The sequence below is a fragment of the Nicotiana sylvestris genome, chromosome 2 (assembly GCF_000393655.2).
Source record: "Nicotiana sylvestris chromosome 2, ASM39365v2, whole genome shotgun sequence".
Lineage (NCBI taxonomy): Eukaryota > Viridiplantae > Streptophyta > Magnoliopsida > Solanales > Solanaceae > Nicotiana > Nicotiana sylvestris.
In genome coordinates, this window is record NC_091058.1 from 171,374,040 (window position 1) to 171,401,282 (window position 27,243).

Consider the following 27,243-nt stretch of genomic DNA (forward strand, 5'->3'; position numbering starts at 1 on the left):
AGATGTTGTTGCCAAGGACGCACCTTTGAGAGTAGATTAGGCTCTTGTCTTTTGCTACATGTGTACCTTTTTATCTTCTTTGTTTCTGTGTAAGGACCCTTTGTGGGCTTTTGTAATCAAATGTTTATGAATGTGAAGATGTTTCTTCAATTTTGTCTTTGATGTTTGCTATATTTCCTTTCATTTGCACTTATGGAGACTCTAAATGCGTGACTCTATCGGCTACTGCCAATATCAAACCCAGATGCGAGTGTTTTTTTTGTCCTTTGATTGACTTATACGACCTCTCGTGGAACCCTTCGTCGTTCCTTGGATCGAGCTTGGGTTGAATCGATAAACTCGGGTCATCGGGACCCTTACTTTGAGTTGAATGAAAGTAATGCTTCGAGCCTTGAGACCATGATTTATCACCTAGGCCCTGCGATAGTCTTTGAGGGGAAACTTGCTCAGAGGTCCGAGGATAGGGACTGCCTTTGAGCTTTTGAGAGTAGTCCCCAAGTGGAGGTTCGTTCAAACTCGGGCCAGCTGGAAACTTGCTCCGAACTTAGCGTAGATAGCCTGAAAGCATTGTAGATAGATCCCAGAAGAGGGTTTGCCCTAACTCAGATGATACCCCGAGGCCAAGCCCCTATGGGTGGAGTTTAAGTGCTTATGTCCTTGGAGCCTAACTCCTTGTTGACGAAAGTCCCCGAGGTCGGGTACCACCTCGAGTCTTGTAATGATGTCATTGGCTTCCTGGAGCCTAACCTTTTCTTCGATGGAGGTCTTCGAGGTCGAGTACCACCTCGGTAATAGAGATGATGTCGTTGGCCTTTTAGAGCCTAACTTCTCTCTAATTGAGGTCCTCGAGGTCGGGTACCACCTCGGGACTAGCGGTGATATTGTTGGCTTTTTAGAGCCTAACTTCTCTCTGATAGAGGTCCTCGAGGTCGGGTACCACCTCGGGACTGGCGGTGATGTCGTTGGCTTTTTAGAGCCTCCCTTCTCTCTGATAGAGGTCCTCGAGGTCGGGTACCACCTCGGGACTGGCGGTAATGTCGTTGGCTTTTTAGTGTCTAACTTCTCTCTGATGGAGGTCCTCTAGGTCGGGTAACACCTCGTGACTAGCAATGATACGAGGATTTTCGTTCTTAAAACATTACATGGCATTACCTAATGTACGATATAGTTGCCAAGTTGTTAAGGTGATTTGGTGACATCGGTCAGTGTTTCTAATCGGCTTTGAGGCAGACGGATCGTTGCCGTTTTTTCCATGTATATATAGGGTTGTTTCTGCTCCTTTGGAGATCCCACCATTTTGAGTAGTTGCCCTTCTTTTTCTGGGTTAAGCCTTTTATTATTTTAGTACTAACGCACTCGCACAGATTCCTGCTTCAGTTCTCTAGTTTTGTCATAGCCATGGCTGCTACGTTGGGGTCTGTCCGGCAGAGAGGGGAGAGATCTGCCTACGGTATTCAGGACCAACGAGAGTATACCTTGAAAAGTACTTCTTTGATAGAAGAAGAGCATCTCAAGTTAGTGAGGTAAGACTACGGATGGGAGGAGAAAGTAGTGTTACAGACGTTTTCATCGGATGAGGGCGTCACGGATCATGCCGATGGATTTTTGAATGTGTACACGTATCCTTTCACACTGGGCCCCCTTGATAGGGTTGTGCTCGACTTCTATTTAAAGTATCAGGTTACTTTGGCATAGATCCACCCATCATTTTGGCGAATAGTGTTGATGATGAGATTTTTCACGGAGAAGGCGAGGCTTGAACTTACGCTCAGTCATCTTATTAAGTTGTACCGACCCTTTTACCATCGAGGCCTGCTAACCTTGCGATGTCGATCGATCACGCCGTTCATTATTGATGATGGGAAGATGGAGACCGGGAGTGGATAAATCGCTTCATCCGAGTGCGAACTGCTAACATTATCCCCGTGGAATTTATGCCATTCCTTGAGGAATGGAACTATACACGTAGGTGGTGCATTCCGTGCCTTCCCAGTTTTGTCTATGGCGAATACAAATAAATGAGATTCTATCAATGATCTTCCTCTTCTCACGATTCCCTTAACATTAGTATAACTGCTTTTCTAGATATGCTCCGCTGGACTGAATCCGTGTACATGGTCTTTTGGAAACACACTAAGATAGCTAACATCACATTAAGTCTCGAGTATCTGATCGGTGTCTCTAAGGGTATAAAATCTTGAGCTATCATAAAATCTCTGGGTCTCACACAACAATAAATTGAGAATCGACTTATGTTAACCCAATTGGTCGACATTAGCACACATGGTATGAGCATGTGCTATAGCATTTTCTCCCTTTTCCCAAGAAGCGTATATCTTTATCTTATAAAGAATGCTATACAGATGATATTTAGACACCATAAGTATCTAAATTTGAGTTCTTTGATCTACAATATCATTTTTAACTCATATATGGTTCACAAAGTAGACTAGGTGAACGTTCTTCACCCTAATGACATTATGCCATTGTTTAAGCGACATTCTGATTTTAAGCGAATAGCTCTCAACTTATCCTTATGATAATTTTGCTTAAAATCATGTCTCATCTCCTCACATCACTAAGATAAGGAGGTGGTTTCCTGTGTGAGAAGGCCAACCTCTTGTCTACTTAACATACTTGTAAAAAATAAACAAAGAATGTACATAATATTCAACAATAAAAATATGTATGTATGTAAATCAACTTTAAGATAATCAAAGAACATCAGTTTTGTGAACATGAAAAAATAAATGACAAAATAAAGTATCTTAGAGTCTATGCAAGCCTTGAGACCTACTGTGTCTCACAAATGCATCTCTAGACAAAGGCTTGGTGAAAGATATGCTAACATATCTTTTGTAGACACATACTTCACATTCACTACCTTGCGCCTAACCATGTCTCTCGCATAGTTATACTTGATATCTATATTTTTGATTTTACAATGAAACTTTGGGTCATTGGTGGAGGATATTGCAGCCTCACTGTCACAATAGACTAATACTAGTTCAATATTTTCAGTGATATCTAACAAGTGCTCCAAGAACTTTTTCAACCAAACAGCTTCTTGTGCTGCTGATGTGAGAGCCACGTATTCGACTTCCATCATAGATAGTGATACATATGATTGTTTCTTATTACTCCATGATATAGACCCATCACTGAGTAAGAAAACATATCCTGAGGTAGACTTACTCTCGTCTAGATCTCCTCCATGATCAACATCAATGTATCCAACTAATCGCAAATCCTTTCCGCCTTGATAACAAAGGGTATAATCAGCAGTTCCCTTCAGATATCTCACGATCCTCTTTACTGCTTGCCAATATGCTAAACCTGGGTCGGTTTGATATCTACTTACCAAGCCAACTGCTTGACATATTTCAGGTCTAGTGCACACTATAGCGTACATTAAACTTTTGACTGCGCTCCTATAAGGAACTCAGCTCATTCTTTTTGTCTCTTCAGGAGTCTTAGGACACATCTGACTTCCCAAGGTATGGCCTTTACTGATAGGAGTTTCAACTGAGCTACTGTTTTGTATATTGAATCGTTCAAGAACTTTTCTAATGTCATTCTCTTGTGAGAGATACAATAGTTTCTTTGGACGATATCTTGAAATCTTAACTCCAAGAATATATGCAGCTTCACCCATATCTTTCATATCAAATTGAGATGACAACCATGACTTTATCTCGGTTATAAACTCCTTATCATTTCCAGCTACAAGTATGTCATCTACATACAATGTTAAACTCACAAGCTTATTTCTTGATCTTCTTGGTATAAACGCAATAGTCTTCATCCATCATGGTAAAACCATTGGTTACAAGAACATTCTGAAAGCGTATATACCACTGCCTTGAAGACTGTTTGAGGCCATAAATAGACTTTAAAAGTCTACAAACCTTTTGTTCGTGGCCCTTTTTAATGAAACACTCAGGTTGTTCCATATAGATTTCTTCATCTAGTTCTCCATTGAGAACAACAGTTTTTATATCCATCTGATGTAATTCAATATCCAGGCTTGCAATAATAGCTAGAACCAGGCGAATTGATCGTAAATCGTACAGCATGAGAGAAAGTCTCTTCGTAGTCTATTCCTTTCTGATGTGTATACTCTTTCACCACCAGTCGAGCCTTATATCCCTCAACTGTGCCATCAACCTTGAGCTTAATTTTGAGAACCCATTTGCTCCCAATTGCTTTGCGTCCTTCAGGGAGATCAACTAGTTCTCATACTTTGTTGACTCTCATAAACTCCAATTCATCTTCCATTGCTTTTTTTCCATTTATTCATAGAAGAGCATGAGAGAGCCTCTTTTACATTTCTAAGCTCATTTTCTTCTTGTAGGAACATCATAAATAGTTCGCTGCCTTCAACATCAAATCATTGGCGGGGAATCTTTTTACGAGAACTACACCTTATTTGTGATTCATCATTGTTTCCATTTGGATCAATGTTGCTCTCACTCGGATTAAGATCATTCTTCCCGCTCCCACTTGGAACAAAATCTGTGACCATCTCGCTCTCACTTGGAACAAGATCCATTTGGTCACTTCCACTAAATGTAGAAGGACTACTTGCATACGCATCTGATGATGAAGGAGATATTTGATGAGAAACTAATTCATCATCTGCTAAAATTCTCTCACTTGAATGAAGCGATCCTTGTACTTCTTGACCCATTATCTCAAATAAGGTTAGGTCTTGACCTACCTCTCCCTTCTTAGGGAACTCATCCTCTAAGAATGTGACATCTCGTGATTCAAACTCAGTTACACTCCTACTATCTTGCTGACCTATAAACACATAACCCTTTGAGGTTTCAGAGTACCTTATAAAGATACATTACTTTACCCTCGGGCCCAATTTGCCATATTTGTGGGTAGCACAACCCTAAGGCCTTAATATACTCAGGTTGGGTTGTCTTCCAGTCCATAACTCATACGGAGTAGTAGTAACTGATTTTGTAGGCACTCGATTAAGCACAGAGGTGACAGTAAGCAATGCATCACCCTAGTAACTAATTAGGAGGTTAGCTTGTGCCATCATTGACCTAACTATTTCTAGGAGAGTTCTATTTCTTCTCTCTACAACACCATTTTGTCGTGGAGTATTTGGGATAGTCAACTGATGAACTATTCCCTTTTCATCACATAAATTATTAAATTTAGTTGATAAGTATTCACGACCACGGTTAGTTCGAAAAGCTTTTATTTTCTTGTCTAATTGATTTTTCACTAAGCTCATATAGCATTTGAAGCAACTTATTGCTTCTGATTTGTGCGAAATCAAATAGATATAACTGAACCGGGTAAAGTCATCAATAAATGTGATGAAATAACTTGCTACATGCCTAGCCCTAACATTTATAGGCCCACAGATGTCCGAATAGACTAATTGCAAAGGATATTCAGCTCTAGTCGCCTGACCAAAAAGTTTTCTTGCAGATTTTCCAGCTAGACAATTTTCAGAAGTGGACAATTCCACATGTTCAATGCTGGAAAGCAAATCTTATTTTGCTAACCTTTACATTGTTTGTTGCCCAATATGACCAAGTCTAGCATGCCATATATTTAATCACTATCATATTTATGTGAAAAACAAATGAAAAACTAGCATTATTATTAAATGAATCATAATCCAAATCCATAATAATAAACCTCCGGTTACATGACCAAAACCAAATAAAGTTGAACCAAAAGTCAACTTAGCAGAATTGCCATGACAAAACAAGTCAAATCCTAGCTTAAGCAAAACTGAAACTGAAATAACATTCCGGCGAATTGTTGGTGCAAAGAGAACATCATGTAGTATTAGGTCTCGACAACCACGCAGGACTAACTTGCATGTACCGATCCCTTCAACAACAACTTTATTGTTGTTGCCCACGTATATCCACTTTGCTCCACGTAGAACTCGTCGAAATTCAACAAAGGCACTACGTTCCCAGGCTATGTGGTTCGTTGCTCCTGAGTCTATAATCTATAAAGGTTTAGATTCAATTAGAAAAACAGAACTAGAAACACAAAGTTCACTAATTCTAGCATCGTGAAATACCTTTCTTGAGGCTTAGAGCAATCTCCGGCATAGTGACCCATCTTGTCACAATTATAGCATTTCACTTTAGCAACTTTGACACGTTTAGGACGTTTGTTCTTGCCTTTTTCAGTCTTTGCTCTTTTAGCAGGATGAGCTTGAGGTGTCCCTCTCTTCTTTCCCCGGTTCCTTTTCTTCGAATCACTCTTGGTTTGGCGGTTGTTGCCATGTGCAACTCAGCTATTAGCTTTGCAGCCTCAAGTCGTTCCTCCTCTAACTCAAGGTGTCTCCGGACATCTTTCAGGGTTGTGATTCGCTCATTATGGGTCAAATGCATTTTCATATGATCCCAAGAACTAGGTAAAGAGCTTATGACAGCTTGGATTTATTGTTCATCAGTCAACACATAACCAGCATCTTTCAACTCCCCGATCATATTTGTCATTTGCCGCAGATGTGTTTTCATTGAATGTTCTGGGTATTTCTTATATGAATCAAATTTGATCATTAAGGACCACAGCCTTGTAGTGAAACAGGTACCAAACGTTTTCCTCAAAGCATTCTAAAGATCCATAACTCTTTGGTGACCCTTAAACTCCCTTAGAATGTCATCATCTAAGGTGCTCAACAACGTAATGCGAGCAATGAAGTTCTTTTTCTTCTAACTGTCATAGGCTTCAGGCTCACGCCTATGCTGAGCAGTATTGCCTTCCTCAGTCTCATTCATGACATTGTTAATGGCCTCCGGAGCCTCTTGCTCCTCTAGCACATACTGGACTTTCAAGCTCTAGGTTTCATAGTTGTCACCATTGCGCTTCAACTCTTTATTGAGCTCAGCAACAATATTTTTCGAAGCAGTAGTCATTCTTTAATAAAATAAAAATATTATGAGGATAAAAAAAAATAACGCAAGGCACGATGTTCTACATACATACATATTATGACACTAAGCATCAATTGATTAAGTTAATAAACACATATATTAATTATAGAGTTGAAAGTTCACTATGTTCCCAATCATCGTTCAAGAATTAAAATATTATGAAAATTAACCTATTCAATTATCTAGCTATGTGTCTTAATCATGTTTAAGATAACATAATTATCTAATCATGATTTTACAATCTGATGTGGATCATAAGTTAACAAATAACTTATATTAGCATGCAAATAAAATTAATGTCAAACTATTTAACATTTATTACATGCTACACAAATTCACATAAAATTTACTTTAATGTTAAACAGATTAACATATTGTAAATGTTAAATAAATTAATAAACAAGTTTAATGTTAAATTAATTAACATTCCAAGTAATTGGGATAATAAAACAATTATAGTTTCATTAAAAGAATACAAATACTAAATTTATATTCTAAAAATTAAGTCCATATAACTAATTTTATAATCTGGAATTTATTAATAAAATAACAGAAAATTTTGTAAATTTTAATTTAGGACATGAGTCCAATACTAAAAAATTGGACAAAACAATTTGTAACTGGCCTTTTAACCTATCTGCTTAATTCTGTCAGCAACGACCATTTTCGACTTGGCCCTTTAGCCCAATTTCCTTACAAACTTGCCACCTTAAAATTACAAAGCAATCTTAAATGAGACTTCAGCCCAATTCTTGAATCTGCCCACAAAATCAAATTACAGAAACTAGTTTTTTTTTTAAATAAAATTATTGAAGTGTAGGATTCCTTTAGCCCAAAATACTTTCTTACTCCAGCAACATGAGTTAGCCGCCGCCACCATCGTTAATGAAAATTTTCAGAAGACTTTTTCATCTGAAAATTATCTTTCCCTCTTCCTTTTCTTTTTTTTAAAAAAAAATTATCCATACCCTTTTAGAAAAGAGAGAAACCTAACTTTCTCATCTTTCTTATGTTCAGCCGCCACCCACTCATTGAAACACTAAGCTTCAAAATTCTAATTTTAAGAGAAAAGAGAAATCATGGCCTCTCATACTCTTCACTGTGGCTTATGGCCGCTAGTCGCTGAAGTTTCGACGGTGGTTGGCAGTAGAAGTCAGGCGCCCATTAGGCAAACATAATAATAAAAAAAAAATTGTCTTTTATTAAAAAAAACTGATTAAGAAAACTGATTTCTTAATGGCTAGATTTGAAAGTTTGCCATAAAGGAAGTATGGGGCAAATCAATTAATTAATTCAGCTGTGATGATGACAAGAATAAAAAAATTCGTTACTTATAAATCATCATCCTCACTCTTCTTCTTTCTTTTGTTCTATTTTTGAAAACACATTTCAAAATCGGGAGAAGACAAAAAATTAATTGGATTAACTGAATAACCTAAATCAATTGCACATAAACTTCAACGTGGATAAACTCATAGTTCTAAATTTACACAAAGATTAGAACAATATCATTATATTCCCGGACCAGAAAACCAGCAGCCATGACTCTGATACCAACGAAGGAACACGCGATAATCTAAACACATTAGATAACACGTAAATCGTAAAACGAGAACTTACTTGTTCTTCGTGAAGCGAAAGCGAAAACGGATTGAACCGCGACTGAAATTACTGGTCGATGGTAGTTGTCACGGTGTATTGAAGCAACCCCTAATTCCACAGTCTAAACCTTTGTTTGGATTGAGAGAGAAAAAGCGCGTGAAAAAATACAGCTTAGAGTCCGTATTTTAGTGTAGACACTAAGTGTACTTATATAGGGAATATTAGGGTTAACTAATAACCCTATTGGACCTTAGAGCACCTCTTATGGGTGGACCCAATATTTCCTACATATTTTTTATATAGTGACAGTTTATTTTGTATATTTTTTGTATAATAATAGTCTGTTGTATATAAATTGTAAAGTGACAGTTTATTTTGTATATTTTTTGTATAGTGACAGTCTATTTTGTATATATATTGTATAGTGACAGTCTATTTATTATATTTTTTGTATAATGAGAGTCTATTTTCCATACTTCTACGCTAAGTATTGACTTTAAACACTGTTCAAACTTAAATGTGTCTCTTTCTTTTTTGAGACTTCAAAAATCTTACTCAATCACAAAATACCCAAATAATCTCCATAACAATGGACCTTCAAGAATCGATCAGCAACCAAACAGGCATATCCGTAACGTTAGTGAAACATATTTTTGCAACCAAGGTTAAAGGGGACAACAACATGGTCTTTTCCTCTTTGTTGATCCACGTATTGTTGGGTCTAATCGCAGCGGGTTCAAATGGTCCGACCCGTGACCAGTTGTTCGTTTTCCTCAAATCCAAACCTACCGATGAACTCAACTCTGTTTCTTCTCAGCTTGTTGATGTTGTGGCTAGCCACTAGAATTACTTTTGGGCTATAAAATATATATTACAATTTTGGGCTATTGGGTGTTATAAGTTTGGCCCGAGTGACTATAAATGAATTTTGCTCTTATAAAAACTGAGAAAGTGCTTATGCTATTCTGGTTAAAATAGCACGGGCTAGCTAATTTTCGAATTGGTCATTCAAAAATAGCCAACGTTTACAAAGTCATTGAAAAATAACCACTATTTTGCTGCAACACAAAAAGTTCCAACATAATATACTGGAGATCGGTGCAGCTGTGTATGAACTTCCAGCATATTATGCTGGAACTCCAACACGCGGAAAGTTCCAGTATAATATACTGGAGATTGGAGCATCGGTGCTCCAATCTCTAGTATATTATGTTGGACCATTATATTATATTGGAACTGCAGTATAATATATTGGAGTTCCGGTATATTATATCAAAACTCCAATATAATACACTGGAGTTCCAATACACTTATGTTGGAGTTCTAGTATATTATACTGGAGATTAGGGGTGTACAAAGGAAACCGACAAACCGCACCAACCCGATAATCCGAGTCAAACCAAGAAAAAAAATCCGATTATGGTTTGGTTTGATTTGGTTTGGTGTTGGACAAAAACCCGATCATAATTGGTTTGGTTTTAACTAAAGAAAGTCAAAACGAAATCAAACCAACCCGACATTACATATATAGAAATTTTAGATATATTTAATATATAAATATACTTATTGTAATGTAATTTATAAATATTTTTTTAATTTTTTTATAATTTTATCTTTTAAGGTATTATTTCAAGGTTGGACCTAGAACTTTTTAATGTTCCAATAAGTTTTACAGCCATTAATATTAGTAACTTAAATAATGCTAACAAAAGCCCAAATCAAAATCAAATTAACACTAATGCTAAGAAAATGCATTCGATTCAACACTACGAACGACAATGTATTGAATATCTATTTTTTGTCTTGTAATAATTTAGATAAAAATGCATAATCTATTTTTATTTTTTCTTTAGCGTTTAGTCATGTAATTAATATTCCCTTATTAGTCTACTTATTTTAGCATGACTTAGTACTTTTAGATTATGTTTATTTTTATTATGGCTTTTTACTTAGCAATATTTATATTATATAATTTTATTGTCTTTATTGTTGAATATTTTAGGATAATGCCATGACACATCTCATTTTGTATTATTTTCTTGAAATATACCTTATATAGTTGTATCTTACTAGGATTAAAGAAATATTTTGAGCACAAGTTATATGTTTTGTTCTACGAAGATTTTACCGGAAAAAAAAAACTAAAAATCTGAAAACCCGAGAAAACCGAGATTGAGAAACCCGAGTTTTATTGGTTTGGTTTGGTCTTTAGATTTAATAACCCGACACAATTGATTTGGTTTGATAATTGCAAAATTCGAACTAACCGGACCTATGTACACCCCTATTAGAGTTTCGCTATATTATATTGGAGTTCCAATATATTATACTAGAGTATTTTTTTTCCCGAATTTTTAACAGTGTTTACGTTCAGATTTATCTTTACATGAAAAGTGGCTAAATTTTAATTACTTTTAAAATTGCGGATATTTTTAAATAATTACTTGTAAATCTGGCTATTTTTTAATTTCTCCCGCTATTATGAGAATCATCGAATATTAAGCTAATCCTCCTAATATGTTTATTCACTTATTTTTTATTAAGTTCTCAAAAATTATTGAAGAACAGCCAACATGTTGAAGCCAAATATATAACAGTCAAATTTGGGGACAGTTCTTGAATTCTATCTACGATTTTTTTGCAATCCATGTGCATGCCAAATAATTAGTGGATGGAATTTTTTGATTGATTTAATTTTAAAAGTGTGATCTTGTTTGCAAAACACAAGAAATCAAAATATTTTGGCCCCATTAAAAAATTATGATAACTCATTCATTCATCTCGCATATAAATATATGATTACATAATTCGTTTCTAAGTTTAATAAATCAAAAAATTTATGACATTCAAAAACGTATAGACCTCCTATCACATTCAGTAAACATTTACATGTATAGAATGTACTTAATGTGTCCGAGCATGTCCGCCGATATATTAGAATAATACCTTGAGATAATTTTAAAGCTTAACAAGTTGCTTCTTCTCTATAAACAGAGAACTATGTTAGATTGTGAGAGATGTGAATCTGCATGTCCAACAAATTTCTTGAGTATCCGAATTTATTTATAACATAAAATAATTTATAATATCGGTCTTGCTTATCGATAAGTTCGAAAAAAACTCTACTTGAATTTATTTTATTTTTTTACCGACAAACATGTGCTCAAAAATCAAACTACTCATATCAATTTAAATTGAAATTAGGAGCCAAATAAAATAAATGAAAAGAGAAAGAAAAAACAAAGAAAAAAAAAGGAATTAGGAGAAGAGAATCTCAATAAGATCAAGCACATGGCTTATGACTCATGAAGAGAATATATATCCTCTTGAAAATGAGTTATCTTTAACTTATATTGACTATATAATATTGCTCTTTGACACGTTGATAGCACATTTTTGCTGCATTATTCCCAAAAAGAAAAAATCTACTCGTTCTTTTGGTTTCGACTAAGGGTGCGTTTGGTATGAAGGAAAATATTTTTCGAAAAATATTTTCTAATTTTTCCATGTTTGGTTGGCTTAAATATTTTTGAAAATATTTTTCTTATGAACTCATTTTCTTCCAATTGGAGGAAAATATTTTTTTTATCAAGAGAAGGAAAAATATTTTCCAAAATTCCTTCTCAACCTTCCCCACCCTCACCAACTCACCCCACCCCTTCTCCAAAAAAAGGTTTTTTTTTTTTCAAATTTCAGTTTTTCCGTTACCACCCACCCTACTACCCCTCCATTCCCACCCTACTATGCCTTCACCCCTCCCCCCCCAAAAAAAATATTTTTTTTACCTTAATTTTTTTTTGTAATTTCAAATTTTTGTTTTTTCGTTTTTCTGCACCACCCACCCCAACCCCTTCTCCCCACCCCCACAAAATAAAATTTGACAAGTTCCAAAATTATGAGTTCGGAGGTTTATGTATTTGGAAGTTTACGGGTATAGAAATTATAAAGTTTACGGGTTCGAAATTCCGCGATTTTAAAAGTTTAGCAGTTCGAAAGTTTATGAAATTTGTGGGTCCAGAAGGTTGTTGGTTTGAAAGTTTATGTCTTCATGTTTATTATATCTAAATTATCTATGAATACTTTTGAAAGTTATTTTCCTTAATTTGCGTACCAAATACCGAAAAATAAATAAGATTACTACTTGTTTTCCCAGAAAATATTTTCTTGGAAATATTTTCCACGAAAAACATTTTCGTTATACCAAACACACCCTAAATCTTAGAATCGGTAGCAGTACTTTCCAATAGGAACAATAAGGTCTTAAATCAATATTCCAAAATACCACGAATAACATGAAAGACAGTTTTCATCAATAAGATTACCAAATCTTATTGTTCCAAATTCCCTTAGTTTCTAGTTAAGTATTGGCCACGGCATGAAAAATAATGCTTGTGCAACAACTTGTGAATCCTGACAGTATTGGTGCAAATGGCACCAAAAATGTGTACCTAACATATGATGGCTCTTTAATTAGCAAGAATTGCCAAGAAATAGCTAACATCAGCCAAAACAACCCCATCAAATTAACATTCAAATGAATTATATTTTGAAAATGATGCGTGTGATCAACATGAGCTAGAAGAAAACAATTATACTTCCAAATTAAAATGACAAAGAAGGAAAGAACAATTGTTTGGCACGTCGTAGATGATGAACTTGGACGTTATCATATGACTAAAGCAACACCATTTGGCATATTTGAAATTTCCTTCCTTTTACTTTTGTCCATCTTCCACATGAAAATAAACAAAGCTGTTGTTATCAGAAGAGATGCTAAACTTTTCTTCATACATATCATATGGCTAAACAATAAACCATATCATGATAAATGTGTAGATATCACTTTTTCTTTATATCTAATTGAAGGGCTCGACTATTGAAAATTCAACAATCGATCTGTTCATCTAAATTCAAGCACAGACTTGATAAACTGAAAAAATATAAAATAATAAACTGACGAAATATCAACTATTCTTTAGAGCCCGTTTGGACATAAAGAATATTTTTAGTTTTTTTCGAAAAATATTCACTTTTTTTCGAAATCAATGTTTGGCCATAAAATTTTCAATTTTCACTTGAAGATCAGTTTTGGAATTTTTCAAAAATTTGAAAACTCCAAAAGGCCATTTTTCAAAATTTTCACTCAGATCACTCACAAAACTTCAAAAACAACCCAAAATTATATTCTTGTCCAAACACCTCCAATTTTCAAATACCATTTTCACTTGAATTTTTTTTCACTTTTTTCGGAACTTTACAATTCTTATGTCCAAACGCCCACTAAAACTCACAACACAAGAAGAATTCTTGAAATAGTTCTTGTGACTTGGTGAAAATTTGAAAACTACATTGGTTTCCTTCTATAGATCAACTTGATCTTACTTGTATCACCAAGGGTTGCGGTAGGATGGATTAGATCCCTTCACCCTTAAATAGAGGTCTTGAGTTCGGGCCCTGGATATAAAGAAAAATTCTGGCAGGGAGTGTTTTCCCTTTTAATTGAATTTTACACGATGCGACACTGAATTAGTCGAGGCCCCATTACGAATACCGAACATCGGTGAGAGCCAAAAAAAAAAGTAAAACTTGATCTTACCAATATAACTTACAGTTTAATTTATCAGAGAACAAAAAATCACTTAACTTCGAAACCATTAAGAGATTATAAAATGTAAAAGGGTGAATAGTACTTTCTGCAATGCTAATGGCTCCATTGTATGGAAATTCAACAATCATTTGATGACAGATCTAATTACAAAGTGAAAATAATAAGCACAAAAAGAAAAATGTCTATTATCAAAAGGAAAATGGTTCATAAAATTTGTCTAATTCTGATCCTTAAAAACGGTTTGGCGGGAAAATTGATCCAAAGTCTGATTCTTGTAGCTAGTGTAGAATAAGGTATGTAATTTTGCTTTACTTTTGTAATATATGTTTACCAAAAAAATGGTACAATTGAATTTGTCACGTGGCTAATAGACAAGTGAATTGATTTGATCCAAAAATAATAAATAAATAAGATTAAAAGTAAGACTTAGCGATTAGAATTGAAGAAGATGACATGTCTCGCTCTGAGAGCAGCGTCTCTGAGGCAGAAATGAGAACAATGTAAAAGGGAAAACAAAGTTGTTTGATTGAGAGCGAAAATAGAATACAACATATATTTTGCCAAGAATGTCATATGTTACAATGGCTGCTGAGCATGCTATTTATAGCTATACCTAGGGAAATAAGATCCTAGGATCAAGCTCCACTTAAAATAATAATAAAATAGTCATTGATGAATATGTAACGGCACGCCATGAATGCAAATATTCTCTGCAACGGCTGCCCATTTAATGTTAGAGGATATTCTTCATTGAACGTTATCCGATTGCAAATATAATATCTGCTCCTGTTGACAATACTCCCTTCGGGGTTTACCCAATGCAAATTGCAACTATTGTTTCCCGTACTGGTTGTTACTTGATTCACCTTTTATTTGTCTTCGGTCCCACGTATCATGCTATCATTCGATCATTTATTATAAACCAATTTTACCCTATACAGATAGTCCCCCTACTTTCCGGTGACATATCTTTGTCTTATCGGGAAGTTGGTGAAGATCCTTTTCTTGGCGGAAAATCTCCTGAACAAGAGGTGTCATTCCTCACGTTTACCATTGTCCCCAGACTTCACTTTTTCAACACTTGTATACTTTCTAAAGAGTCAGGCATGCCCCTGTCCCTGTCTCCAAGTGTGTTGTCACGACCCAAAATCTAACCATGGTCGTGATGACGCTTATCGTGTTACAAGGCAAGCCTATTCCCAAAATATTACTACTTATTTGATTATAAGAATTTAATAAAATATTTTCAATAAAATAATTCCTGATAAACTAAACCAACTCTAAATATAAATAATATAAAATACGAAAATGAGTCCCAAATATCAGGGTGTCACTAAGTCATGAGCGTCTAAAACTATGAACTAAGAAATATAACTGTCTAACTATCCAAAATAAGAAATGTCAAAAGAAGTAACAAGGTCCTGCGGACCGCTGACAGCTACCTTGCAATCTCCACAGATAGCCGCCCTGAAATCAACGATCGCCACGCTCTAAATCACCTAGATCTGCACATAAAGTGCAGGGTGAAGTATGAGTACAACCACGTCAGTAGTAACAGAAATAACTAAGGAACTGAGCAGTAGTGACGAGCTAAGTAAAACAGTCCAATTATTTATTTTTCACAATTTAAATATAACAAGAATAAATAGGTAAATTCCATAACTCAATAATTGTCACAAAGAAATTAACAGGTAAAATGCAGCAACATCAAAAGTAAATGCAACCTCACAGCAGTGTCACTCCATCGCTCATCACTCGCACTCAGCACTCAACACTCAACAATCAATGCACTCAACACTCTGCGCTTATTGGGGGTGTATACAGACTCCAGAGGGGCTCCCAAAGCCCAAGCGCTAAGCACGAACAACTCACGTGCTACCATATCAATACCTGGATCCGTACAATCAACTCATGTGCTACGCGAACAACTCACGCGCTATGGTAGCAAATACTTGGACCCGCACGGTCAACTCACGTGATACGCGGACAACTCACATGCTATGGTATTAATATCCTCACAACCAGGCCCTCGGCCTCACTCAATCATGTCATCATATCAATACCTGGATCCGCACGGTCAACTCACATGCTACGTGGACAACTCACGTGCTATGGTATCAATACCTGGACCCGCACGGTCATCTTACATGCTACGCGGACAACTCACGTGCTATGGTATTAATATCCTCATAACTAGGCCCTCAGCCTCACTCAATCATGTACCTCTCCAGCCTCACAATGCACCACCAATAAGGGGGGGGGGACAACCCACATCAAGTATCACAACATATGAGCAAAAATAATAGAGACTGAGGTAAACATGTACAATAATTTTTATGACTGCGTACAAATAATGTGAGCATGAATAAAGCCTAAGCATAATCTCTAACATGAAAGCAAACAAGTTCAACAACAAGTAATTACGTAAGCACAGATGATGGCCATGAGGCCTCACGGGACGGACCAAGTCTCAATCCTTCGAGGTATACACCCACACACCCATCACCTAGCGTGGGTATCACCTCCGAACAGTCACGTGACATCAAATTCTCCGGGTTTATACCCTCAAAGCCAGAGTTAAAACTATTACTTACCTTAACCGCGTAAAATCCTACTCTGGGATACCCTCGTCTCTAGACTCAGTCTCCAAAAGTTCCGAATCTAACCATAATAATATTAATACCATCACCATGTGCTAAAAAATAAAATTTCACAATAAAAAAACAATATGCCAAAAATTCGAAATCGGCCAAAATCTGGCCCCCGGGCCCACATCTCGAAATCAGTCAAAAATGACAGAATAATAAATCTCATTCTCTCCCGAGTCTAACCATATAAAATTTATCAAAATCGGACTCCGTTTGGTCCCTCAAATTCTCACTTAAAACTCTCCAAAACTCAAAACCTAACTCCCTCAATTTCACTTTGAAATCATCAATCAAATCCCAAAAACGATGATGGATTCATGAACTATAACCAAACCGAGTAGAGAACACTTACCCCAATTCATATGGTGAAAATCGCCTCCAATTACCCAAATCTGAGCTCCCCAACTCAAAATATGACCGAATGAACAAATTCTAGTTTTATATTTTTTTTGCTAGTTATTTTGCCTCGTTTCTCATGCCAAACAATCTCAAAACTCACTTTTTATGCCTCCAATGGATTCCTTGTGAAATACTAGTCAAGTTAGACTTTTGAATCACTCCGTTTGACCTTATAATGAATGAGATATGTTGGTTTCAATATTTGCAAATAGTGCAGATTTTTAAATACGCCATCAGTGGCAATTTCATAATTAATCTGAAAAAATTTAGCAACCTAATTCTTAGTAAAATAACCATAAAATCCTCATACGATGTCCAAATTCGATGATTCTTTTTGCTACGGGTCAATTACGATACGGATCTAATGCATCAATAATAAAAGAAATCGGAGCTCATTTGTTCAATATGATATCATTTATGCTTGAAGAAACGGCGTCGAAACATAAGAAAAACGAGCGCAACACAACCCAAACCTCTCCAAAACTCACCTGAGGCCCTCGGGACCTCAACCAATAATTCCAGTAAGTCATATATCACTACTGAACTTATTCGAACCTCCAAAACACCCAAAACAATACCAAAACACCAAATCAACCTCGAATTCAAGCCTAAGAACTTCTAAACTTTCAACTTTCGCCAAATCAAGCCTAATTCTACCACGGACCTCCAAATTACATTCTGGATACACTCATAAGTTTAAAATCACCCAACGAAGCTAATCAGATCATAAAAATCCAAATTCGAATTCGTTTACTCATAAGTCAACCTCCAATTGATTTTTCTAACTTAGCTTTCTAACTAAGAGACTAAGTGTTCATTTCACTCCAAACCTACTTCGAACCCAAACCTACCAACTCGATACAACTCAACATAGCTGAACAAAACATAAATAAGCATAGATGGGGAAAATGGGGCTATAACTCTCAGAACGAACGACGGGGTCGTTACATGTGTGATCCACCGATTCATCCAGTGACTCAAGGAATATGGCATTTTGGCATTGTTGAAATGATTGGCGGAAATACCCTTGAGATGAGAATCCCGTGATGGCTAGCTCGTACACGCAAATATTGGACCTAGGTTTGTTGATGGATCTAGTCTTGTCGAACAGGTTCGGATTCGAGGTTCGAACACAAAAGCCCACTAGCCGAGCTGAAGTGGTTAGTGATGGAAGTAATTCCCACGAACTGAGAATCACAAGGATGTACTTGCCCCCTTCTCCAGCCGTTAACACATTAGACTTAGGGATGAACCCACAGGGGATGGGAGTGGTTGCTTCCTAAAAAGAACTGGGGTTGTCTGATCAATCACACTAATAGCTTCAACATTTCACTGAAATTTTTGTGAATGATCATTCTTGAAAGGACGCACATCTTCTTGCATTTAATACCCCGAACATGTGTTGCCCCATGATTCAGTAATATTTTTGTCTGTTCTCAGGGTAATCATGATCATGATTTTTGCCGTCTATATCTTTACTTATACTCATCATTTTACCTATTTTACTCCCAAAGTTTTCATAAGTTTATCATCTTCTCTGCACTCAATCTCCTCATGCTTAGAAAACTTTCATATTTTCTATCTTCCTCTAAAAAATTTATTGCCTTTTTACAACCATGGCTTCGTCTGCTGCATCTTTTAGAAACTCTGGTCTTCTCTTTAATGGAGGCCTGAAGAGAAACAAATAAAAAGAAGTTGATGTTGATTACGAGCCTCCCACTGTAAATACCATCATACCCAAACACCTGAGTACCGTTAATGACTTCCAAGAGAAGGTTCCATCTGCGCCTCCACGGACTTAGGTCGTTAGTAGGTACCCCTCTTCTATTCGTCCTTCTAGTATTCCTACTGTGAAAGAGGACTGCAACTGCCCAAACCTTTAACATCCTCACTCCGGATATGATAGAGTGGTTTACCTTCACAAAGAAAGGTTTTACGTATGTATATATGTATCCCTTTACTTTGGGTCTGTTTTCCTTGGGTACAAGTGAAGGATCGACCCCGTAATTTTGAAATTCTACCGCCAGTATCGAGTCTACTTAGAAAAATTAGGCCCGTCTATTTGGCAAATAGTGGCTTGCCTATGCCAGTTGTGCATGAAGACTGGGAAAATCTTAACCCTGGCACATATGATGAATCTCTACTCCCCCAAAAATTTTCGTGGGGGATTAATAAACATCAACAAACATGGCCATCACGCTTTTCTCACCAGTGTGGACGATGACAACAATCACGTGTGGATGGAGCTATTTGTCATCATCGCCACTAGGGACATCATCCCGTCCATAACTCTGCCTTTTCCTGAATCATAGAACCGTTTTCGTAGTTTTGGTTCATTTATTTTCTTCGTGAAAAGCTTGTTTTCTGTTATTATTGACCTCTTTGTTTCTTTTGTTTCATCTAGCCGGTGGGAACCACCACGGGTTCAAGGCCTGGACTAGTGGGTTTAGAAAATTTTGGACATTACAACACCAGAATCCCGTCGGTGGAAGGAAATGGCCCCCAAATATAGGTAGAAGGCCAAGGGCTATGATAACCTGAGTCCTTCTTCCTTTTATCTTTGTATGAACATAGGTAACTTCACTAACCTCATTTTCTTGACTCAGGACTCCCCCAAGTCTCTCTCACTTGCCCCGAGGTTGACATTTTGCTGACCCCGAGGAGGACACAAGGGTACAAAGTGCCCTTTCCCGAACGAATGCTCGCGGATCTACTTCTGGTGAGGGTACTTCCTCTCGGAGTCCCCAACTAGAGAACAAGCAACCAAAAATGCGATGTTCTTCATCAGCTGGGGCTCAAAATAAGAAAGTAAAGATAGCAACGACCGAGCAGCCACAACGGTTGTTGTGTAAGATAAAGAAACTAGTAATGAAGTGGCTCCGCTCCAAAGGAGAAAAACAACTTCGTCAGCTCAACCGGATGCTCAGCCGGGAGAGCTTCAAAACCCGACCGTAGATGAGGTCCAAGCACTTTGGGGTGAGATGGATATAGTAAAGGATGTTGATTCTCTCTTCCTAACCCACGTTGCTATTTCTGGTCTAAGGAGCTCGGACCCTGGGCCTCGTATGCCTTCGAACACTGAGCAACTAATAATCAGTGTTTCTTCTGCCGTAGCTGCTTCTCAACCTTCAATGCCAACAACTTCACGCCCCTCAACACCAGCTGTACCTTTGCTACCAGCACCTACTATATCTCCTCCAACGGCAACAGATGTTCGATAGAAGGGTTCTTCTCCTCCCCGTCTCCCAACCATGGGAATTTGGGGCATAATTACTGTCACGACCCGAAATCTCTCTGAAAGAGTCGTGATGACACCTACTCTCTTAACTAGGTAAGACAAACATCAATTGAAATAACTTTGATATTTGCTAACTTTAATTTAAATAATTCTTAACAAATTACAATTCCCAAAACCGGTGGTACAAGTCATAAGCCTTTCTAAAAGTAGTTACACAAAATAAATGCATCAATATTCCGAAGCAAAAGGAACAAATGGAAATAAGTACAAATGAAGGTGACTCTGAGGCCTGCGAATGCTGCAACAAGTTTACCTTGAGTCTCTACCGCAACGACCCGCACAGCTACTACCGATCAAATACCTGGATTTTTACACAAAAATATACAGAAGTGTAGTATGAGCACACCCCAGTGGTGCCCAGTAAGTATCAAGATTAACCTCGGTGGGGTAGTGACGAGGAACAGTCCAGACACCTATTGGTCAAATAAATTGAACAGGATATGATAATAAACTATCAATCTAAAGATGATAAAGCAATATCAACAGCAGGGAAATAAAAAACTACAATCAGTAGAAACAGTAAAGGAAAACATGGATGGAAACGAAAGATAACCAAATAAATTAACACCAACATAGCTGGAACACGGGTCAGCTCAATAAATCATATCATTTCTGATGCACAATTCCAGCTATCTCAAACTCGATGTCCTATATCATAACCTCAATTACCAAACCTCTAGCACACCCGGCACCTTGTGCCCACATATTTCTATCTCTTTTTGCACAATAACGTTCTCATATTACTCAGTACATAGGGTCCATAACCAATGCAATTAAGATGTTCAAGAAGTTTCATTTACATAACATAAAGTAGAGTACAACTTCTAAGCCAATTAGGAACTCAACAAGAAAATATGAAGTTATTTTGTGAAATCATTTTAATAAAGAAAGTACCATTTTAATTAAAATACAACATCGAATGAATTATTACCTTTAACATTGGATTTAATAAATTAACTTAGTAGAGATTCCTTTTAACTAAAATACCACCTCAAGACAATTTAAGGAAATTTAATTGAGTAACTATTGAATTAAAAATGAAACAATTATTGAAATTTGAAATATTAATATATATATATATATATATATATATATATATATATATATATATATATATATATATATAAATACGGCGAAGTATTGAAAATACTATGGCATTTCATCACAAAGGATCACAACAATAAAGGAATATGAACAGTTAAAATACTTAAAAATTGATAACCACAAATAAACACAACAAACAAAAAGTGCACGGCGTCACCCTTCGTGCTTTATCACTCTTTCTCACCATATGCATAAATAGAAATGTGCACGGCATCACCCTTCGTGCTTTAACTCTCTCATAATCATGGAACGGCATCACCCTTCGCGCTTTTACTCTCAATAATGTGGCACAACATCACCCTTCATGCTTTTACTCTCAATAATGTGGCACGACATCACCTTTCCTGCTTTTACACTCACAATATCGGCATGGCATCACCCTTCGTACATTAACACTCACAATATCGACACGGTATCTCCCTTCGTGCATTAACACTCACTCACAATATCATGCACGTCATCACCCTTCGTGTTTTACACTCTTCCTCACCCAAACAATAGAAACAATAACATCCCGACAAGGGAATCAACAATAGAAACAATAACATCCCGGTAAGGGATTCAACAATAAAAACAATAACCTCCTGGCAAGGGAATCAACAATAACCAATCTTGTTTCAACAGTTAGCTTCGCAATGTAGATCTCAACTTGAGTCAATACTCAACAATGGTCAATTATCAAGAGAATGTCAAAAGTCTTGTTCAACATGAATAATCTTCAATTTAAGCATGAATAGCACATAATAAGAATCACGGAAAAACCAGGAAGCACAATAACATTAACAAAACAACAAGACATAATAAGCATGTGATAACTACACCGGTAACCACAATAATTGGACATATAACATATTTGCACGAAGTCATAGAGGAACTCACAATCCAGAAGTATCAAAATAATAAGAAAGACAATCACTTCAATTAAGACAATTAAGGGTCAAGTAACAAGTAAGAATTAGAGGAAAGCTCACAATCATATGGAGCATATAAAGGTAATTTAAGCAATTAGGAAACTCAATCATAACGGAATACTTTTCACATAATGAACATAAGGACCTAAGAACCCTAGTGGCAAATTTTCCACAAATAAGTCCGAGCACACACTCGTCAATTCGCATGCACGGACTACAATTAGCATATAAGACTCAAATCCTAGGGGGAAGTTCCCCATACACAAGGTTAGACAAGATACTTACCTCAAAGACGACAAACTGATACTCTAAAATGCCCTTCTCGAGTGAAAAGACCTTCGGACGGCTCAAATCTAACCAAATACAACTTGAATACATCAAACAATGCAAGAGAAAACAATTTCAATTAACACAACTATGATTCTTATAGAATTTGCAAAAAAGTCAACAAAAGTCAACTCCCGGGGCCCACACCACGGAACCCAATAAAATTTACAAAAATCGAACACCAATTCCGCTATGAGTACACTCATATAAAAATTATCTAATTCTGATATCATTTGGTCATTCAAATCATTATTTTACATTGTTGAAAAACTTAACAAATTTTTCCCAAATTCCATCCCAAATCACGAATCAAATGATGAATTCAATGATAGATTCATGTATTTTAGCCAAACCCGAGTTAGAATCACTTACCCCGATGAATTTCTTGAAAAAACTTCAAAAAATCGCCAAGATCCGAGCTCTCTAGGTCAAAATATGAAATAAAACCCTAAATCTCGTATTTATAATACACCTCTCGGATTCCTATCACCGCTGACCGCAGAAAATACCACTACAGGGCTCACCCCTCCGAGGTCGCGAAAAAGTAGCACGGTTCTGGTGGTTGCACAGATAGGCCTTAGTATTTTGGCCATACCATTCTCAACAGATTTCCAAATGATGATTTCTTTACATTTTTAGACACTAGACACGAAGGGCTACAACTTTTGTTTTTGAATCATCTCAAAATTCTTTGTAGATCAAAAGATATAGACTTCCGAAGTCGAACCAATGTACCTGCGGATTCTTCATGACCGCGGCCGCGGACAGATTTCCGCTGACAGCGCAAATTCCATTGCTGCAGCGAAATATCACCGCTGACAGCGGTCCCCCCCCCCGATCCGGAACAACTTTCGAGTGTCGAAATGCCCGAACTCGCTCAAAACTCACTCTGAAACTCATTTGAGGCCCTTGGAACCTCAACCAAATGTACCAACACATCCCATAACATCATACGAACTTAGCCCCACTCTCAAATCACATCAAACAATACTAAAACCACGAATCACCCTCCTATCCAAACCTAAAGAACTTGAAATTTCAATAATCCTACAACCGATGCCGAAACCAACTAAACCAAGTCCGATTGACCCCAAATTTTGCATACAAGTCACAAATGACATTACGAACCTACTTCAACTCCCGAAATTCTATTCCGACTCTGATATCATAAAAGTCAACTCTCGATCAACCCTCTCCATTTTTACAAACTTCAACTTTTCCTACTTTTACCGAAATACCTCAAATTATCCTACGGGCCTCCAAATCCAAATCCGAACATACACCCAAGTCTAAAATTACCATACGAAGCTACTGACATCATCCAAAACTCATTCCGGAGCCGTTTACTCAAAAGTCAAATTCCGGTCAAATTCTCTCCACTTAAGCTTCCAAAACTATATTCCTTCTTCTAATTCAACTCTGATTCATCCGGAAACTGAATCCAACCATGCACACAAGTCTATGTAAATAATGTGAAGCTACTCGTGACCTCAAACTGCCGAACCAGAAGCAATTTTTCAAAATGACCAGTCGGGTCGTTACATCCTCCTCCACTTAAACATACGTTCGACCTCGAACATGCCCGGAGTCGTTCCAAAGCCATCGAACCACTGCATGAGCTCCTCATACATACACCCAGGGGTGATTCCCCATCACCCAACTTATGCAGAACTGACTATGCAACTTAACTGAAGGTCTCATCTCCTCCTTAGTCCATAACCTTAGAACATAACCCAAACCTCAACATCTGAAATTCATCATAGGACCCAAATCCCACACCATCACACTGAATAAACCCGAACAAGATGAATCGAGACAAAATTCTAATCTAGAATACAATCACATGTTGTTCTACACAACTCAAATGCCTGATACAATCACCTCTGACCGCCATAACCGCTCAAATAACACCCTCGATGCTGGCAATATACTTCACATTGAATACAACCTTGTTCCGGACTTCCACAACACTGCCTATGAAAAATAAACATGTGGAAACTCATAGCCGCTCATGAAGTCAACAAGTCAAGAAGCTCTCTCGCCCGCCAAGGGCCATTACCCAAATCTTAGCAGAAACACCCTCATACTTCCAAACACTCCTCACCCCCAATACCATAGTACTAATCTCAGGTCTAAGAACCTCATCTCAGCCAATACAAGCAGCCCAACTAACAACTCATCACGGAACCACACGGATTCTCACACTACACAGTTTGTACACCAAACTAGCAATAACTCAATTATGCAACACAAATAAAGAAAAGCAAAGTATAAGACTTATCTAACAAGTACAACATGTGTAGCAACAAAAGTATAACTTTTCATCAAATCGTCCCACAACTAGAAAACATAACACCAAATAAACACAAAGAAAGGGTATCCTCATAACATATGTTGCGGCGTGCAGCTCGCTCCCAAATACTCATCAAGCTGGTATCCCACATAACATTCGCTGCAACATGTAGCCCGTTCCCAAATACTCATCAAGCCAAAATGCTCGGGCTCACTAATTATATGAATACTAATATTAAGTACAACAGAGTACACAAATAAAACTGTAGGAAAAGTGAACAGAAGTAATAAGACATAAAAGAAACAAGCACAACTAAGGTGCAATGAGCAATTAACATCACGAGGGCTATCTCACCCACAACGCCATAAGGCCTTAATAGAATTACAACACGCGTGCATAATAATCATACAATCTTACAACTCATCACAACATAAGAGAGCAGTACATAACATAGGCCAGAGGCATAAATAATATCCATTCTACCTGATAGCATAACCAAAATGACAATCTCACAGAAGCACACAAACTTAACCTAATATAAATTACATATTCTCATTGAGCTTTCAGATAGCCTCCAACCCAAATCCTCATCATTTCCAAATAGGTAAATATCCTTCCAAAAATTCACAGCGAGCTATCAATAATGTATGCTATTAATCATCTCATTCTCAACATTTCTTCACAATCTGCAATTAGGAAATAGCCCAAACCTCAGAAATACCAATATTTCCATACCCAACTCAACTACGCAAATCAAATGGTTGATATATCACTCACGCCCTATCATTTTGCTGAAGAACCCATATAAGATTCCTGGCCGCGTAACAAAACATGAACCTCGAAAGCCTCAAAAACCAGTAATCACCATGCTACTAGATTCTGTATATCGACCATTCTAGGCTCACTCATAGGCGCTAGACCACAGTAGTCTCGGTATATAACTTACCATCTGACCAAAGGTTTCCCACTAGGGTCCTGTCCACCGATTATAGCTCGATGGTGGTGAAAATACTGTAATACTGTATATATATATAGACCCTCTTCTCTCTTGACTGGAAGAAGACAATACTCAATTGAATATAAGGTCCCGATAAGGGAGAATATTGTAACTTAAGAGACTAGGATACTGTATTTAAATTTGGGAGTATGAACTTCTCTTTATGCCTCGTTACCAAACGCATGTAGTTACAAGATCATGCCAAAATGAAGGAAGAGCGCAACCTTAACATACCTTATCACAATCCTTCCAATCACCAAGTTAAACTCGCCTCTTCACACCTTAATCTACATCAACGATAATAATACTATCATTAAGTGACGAAAGATACAACTATCGCACAACGAACAACAAACTTATTTTGTATAAAAACGGGCAGCATCTCCCCTATATTCCTTACTGCCTCCAAATTCAAGATAACACCAACAAAACAAGAACACAACAACAACAACATATATACATTATTTTCCAACCTTATATACACCATAAAATACTACAAAATAGCCCAACACACCGCAATCTCTTCATACACAAAACGACCACCGTAGTAGTGTCAAACCACATGAAAATGTTACGACGAACGAACAGCCCACCACCCTACATCTATATGGTGTTTATACACACCCTTCCTTATCCAAAACTCCACAAAGTAGCAGTAAAACACGCAGCCCAACAGCAACACAAAACATTCCACAAAACAGTCCACTACAAGTGATTAACTCGAACTCACAGCTTCCGATCACCATCCTGTGAGTTCTTACAAGTATAGAACGACTTACCATGAATTTACAGAAGAAAAAATGGATGAAAGAGAGCAGTAAACTTACCTTATTTGTTGGATAACTCAGCCTTTATCTTGGTTCTTCAAACACTAAGTTTTACCCCCAATTAGAACTTGAAAGGGAGAGAAAATCAATTAGGTTTGTGGGTAATTTTTGGGAGGAATTTTGCAGGGGTTTAGGTATGGTTATTTGTGATATATAATAAGGGTTACGTTGCAGTACATAATCCCTTAAATGGGCTCTTTTGTCGACCCGAAATTGCCTCTTTTTGGGCTCTCATTTAACCAAGTAGGTGACACACCTACTTGTCACCTAGCAGCCTGCGCAGTCTCACAAAAATGCATATAT

General features: G+C 37.0%; 1 protein-coding gene across 1 annotated transcript; it reads right to left on the bottom strand.

The window, feature by feature from the left end:
* Positions 1-2,803: 2,803 nt before the first annotated feature.
* On the bottom strand, positions 2,804-3,412 carry LOC138885970 (secreted RxLR effector protein 161-like). The gene has a single exon (XM_070166987.1). It carries the CDS (start codon positions 3,410-3,412, stop codon positions 2,804-2,806), a length of 609 nt encoding a protein of 202 aa, XP_070023088.1.
* Between the last annotated feature and the right edge of the window lie 23,831 nt (positions 3,413-27,243).

Coding starts and splice junctions, on each gene's coding strand:
- LOC138885970 (XM_070166987.1), bottom strand. CDS start 3,412: ATGTACGCTATAGTGTGCACTAGACCTGAAATATGTCAAGCAGTTGGC.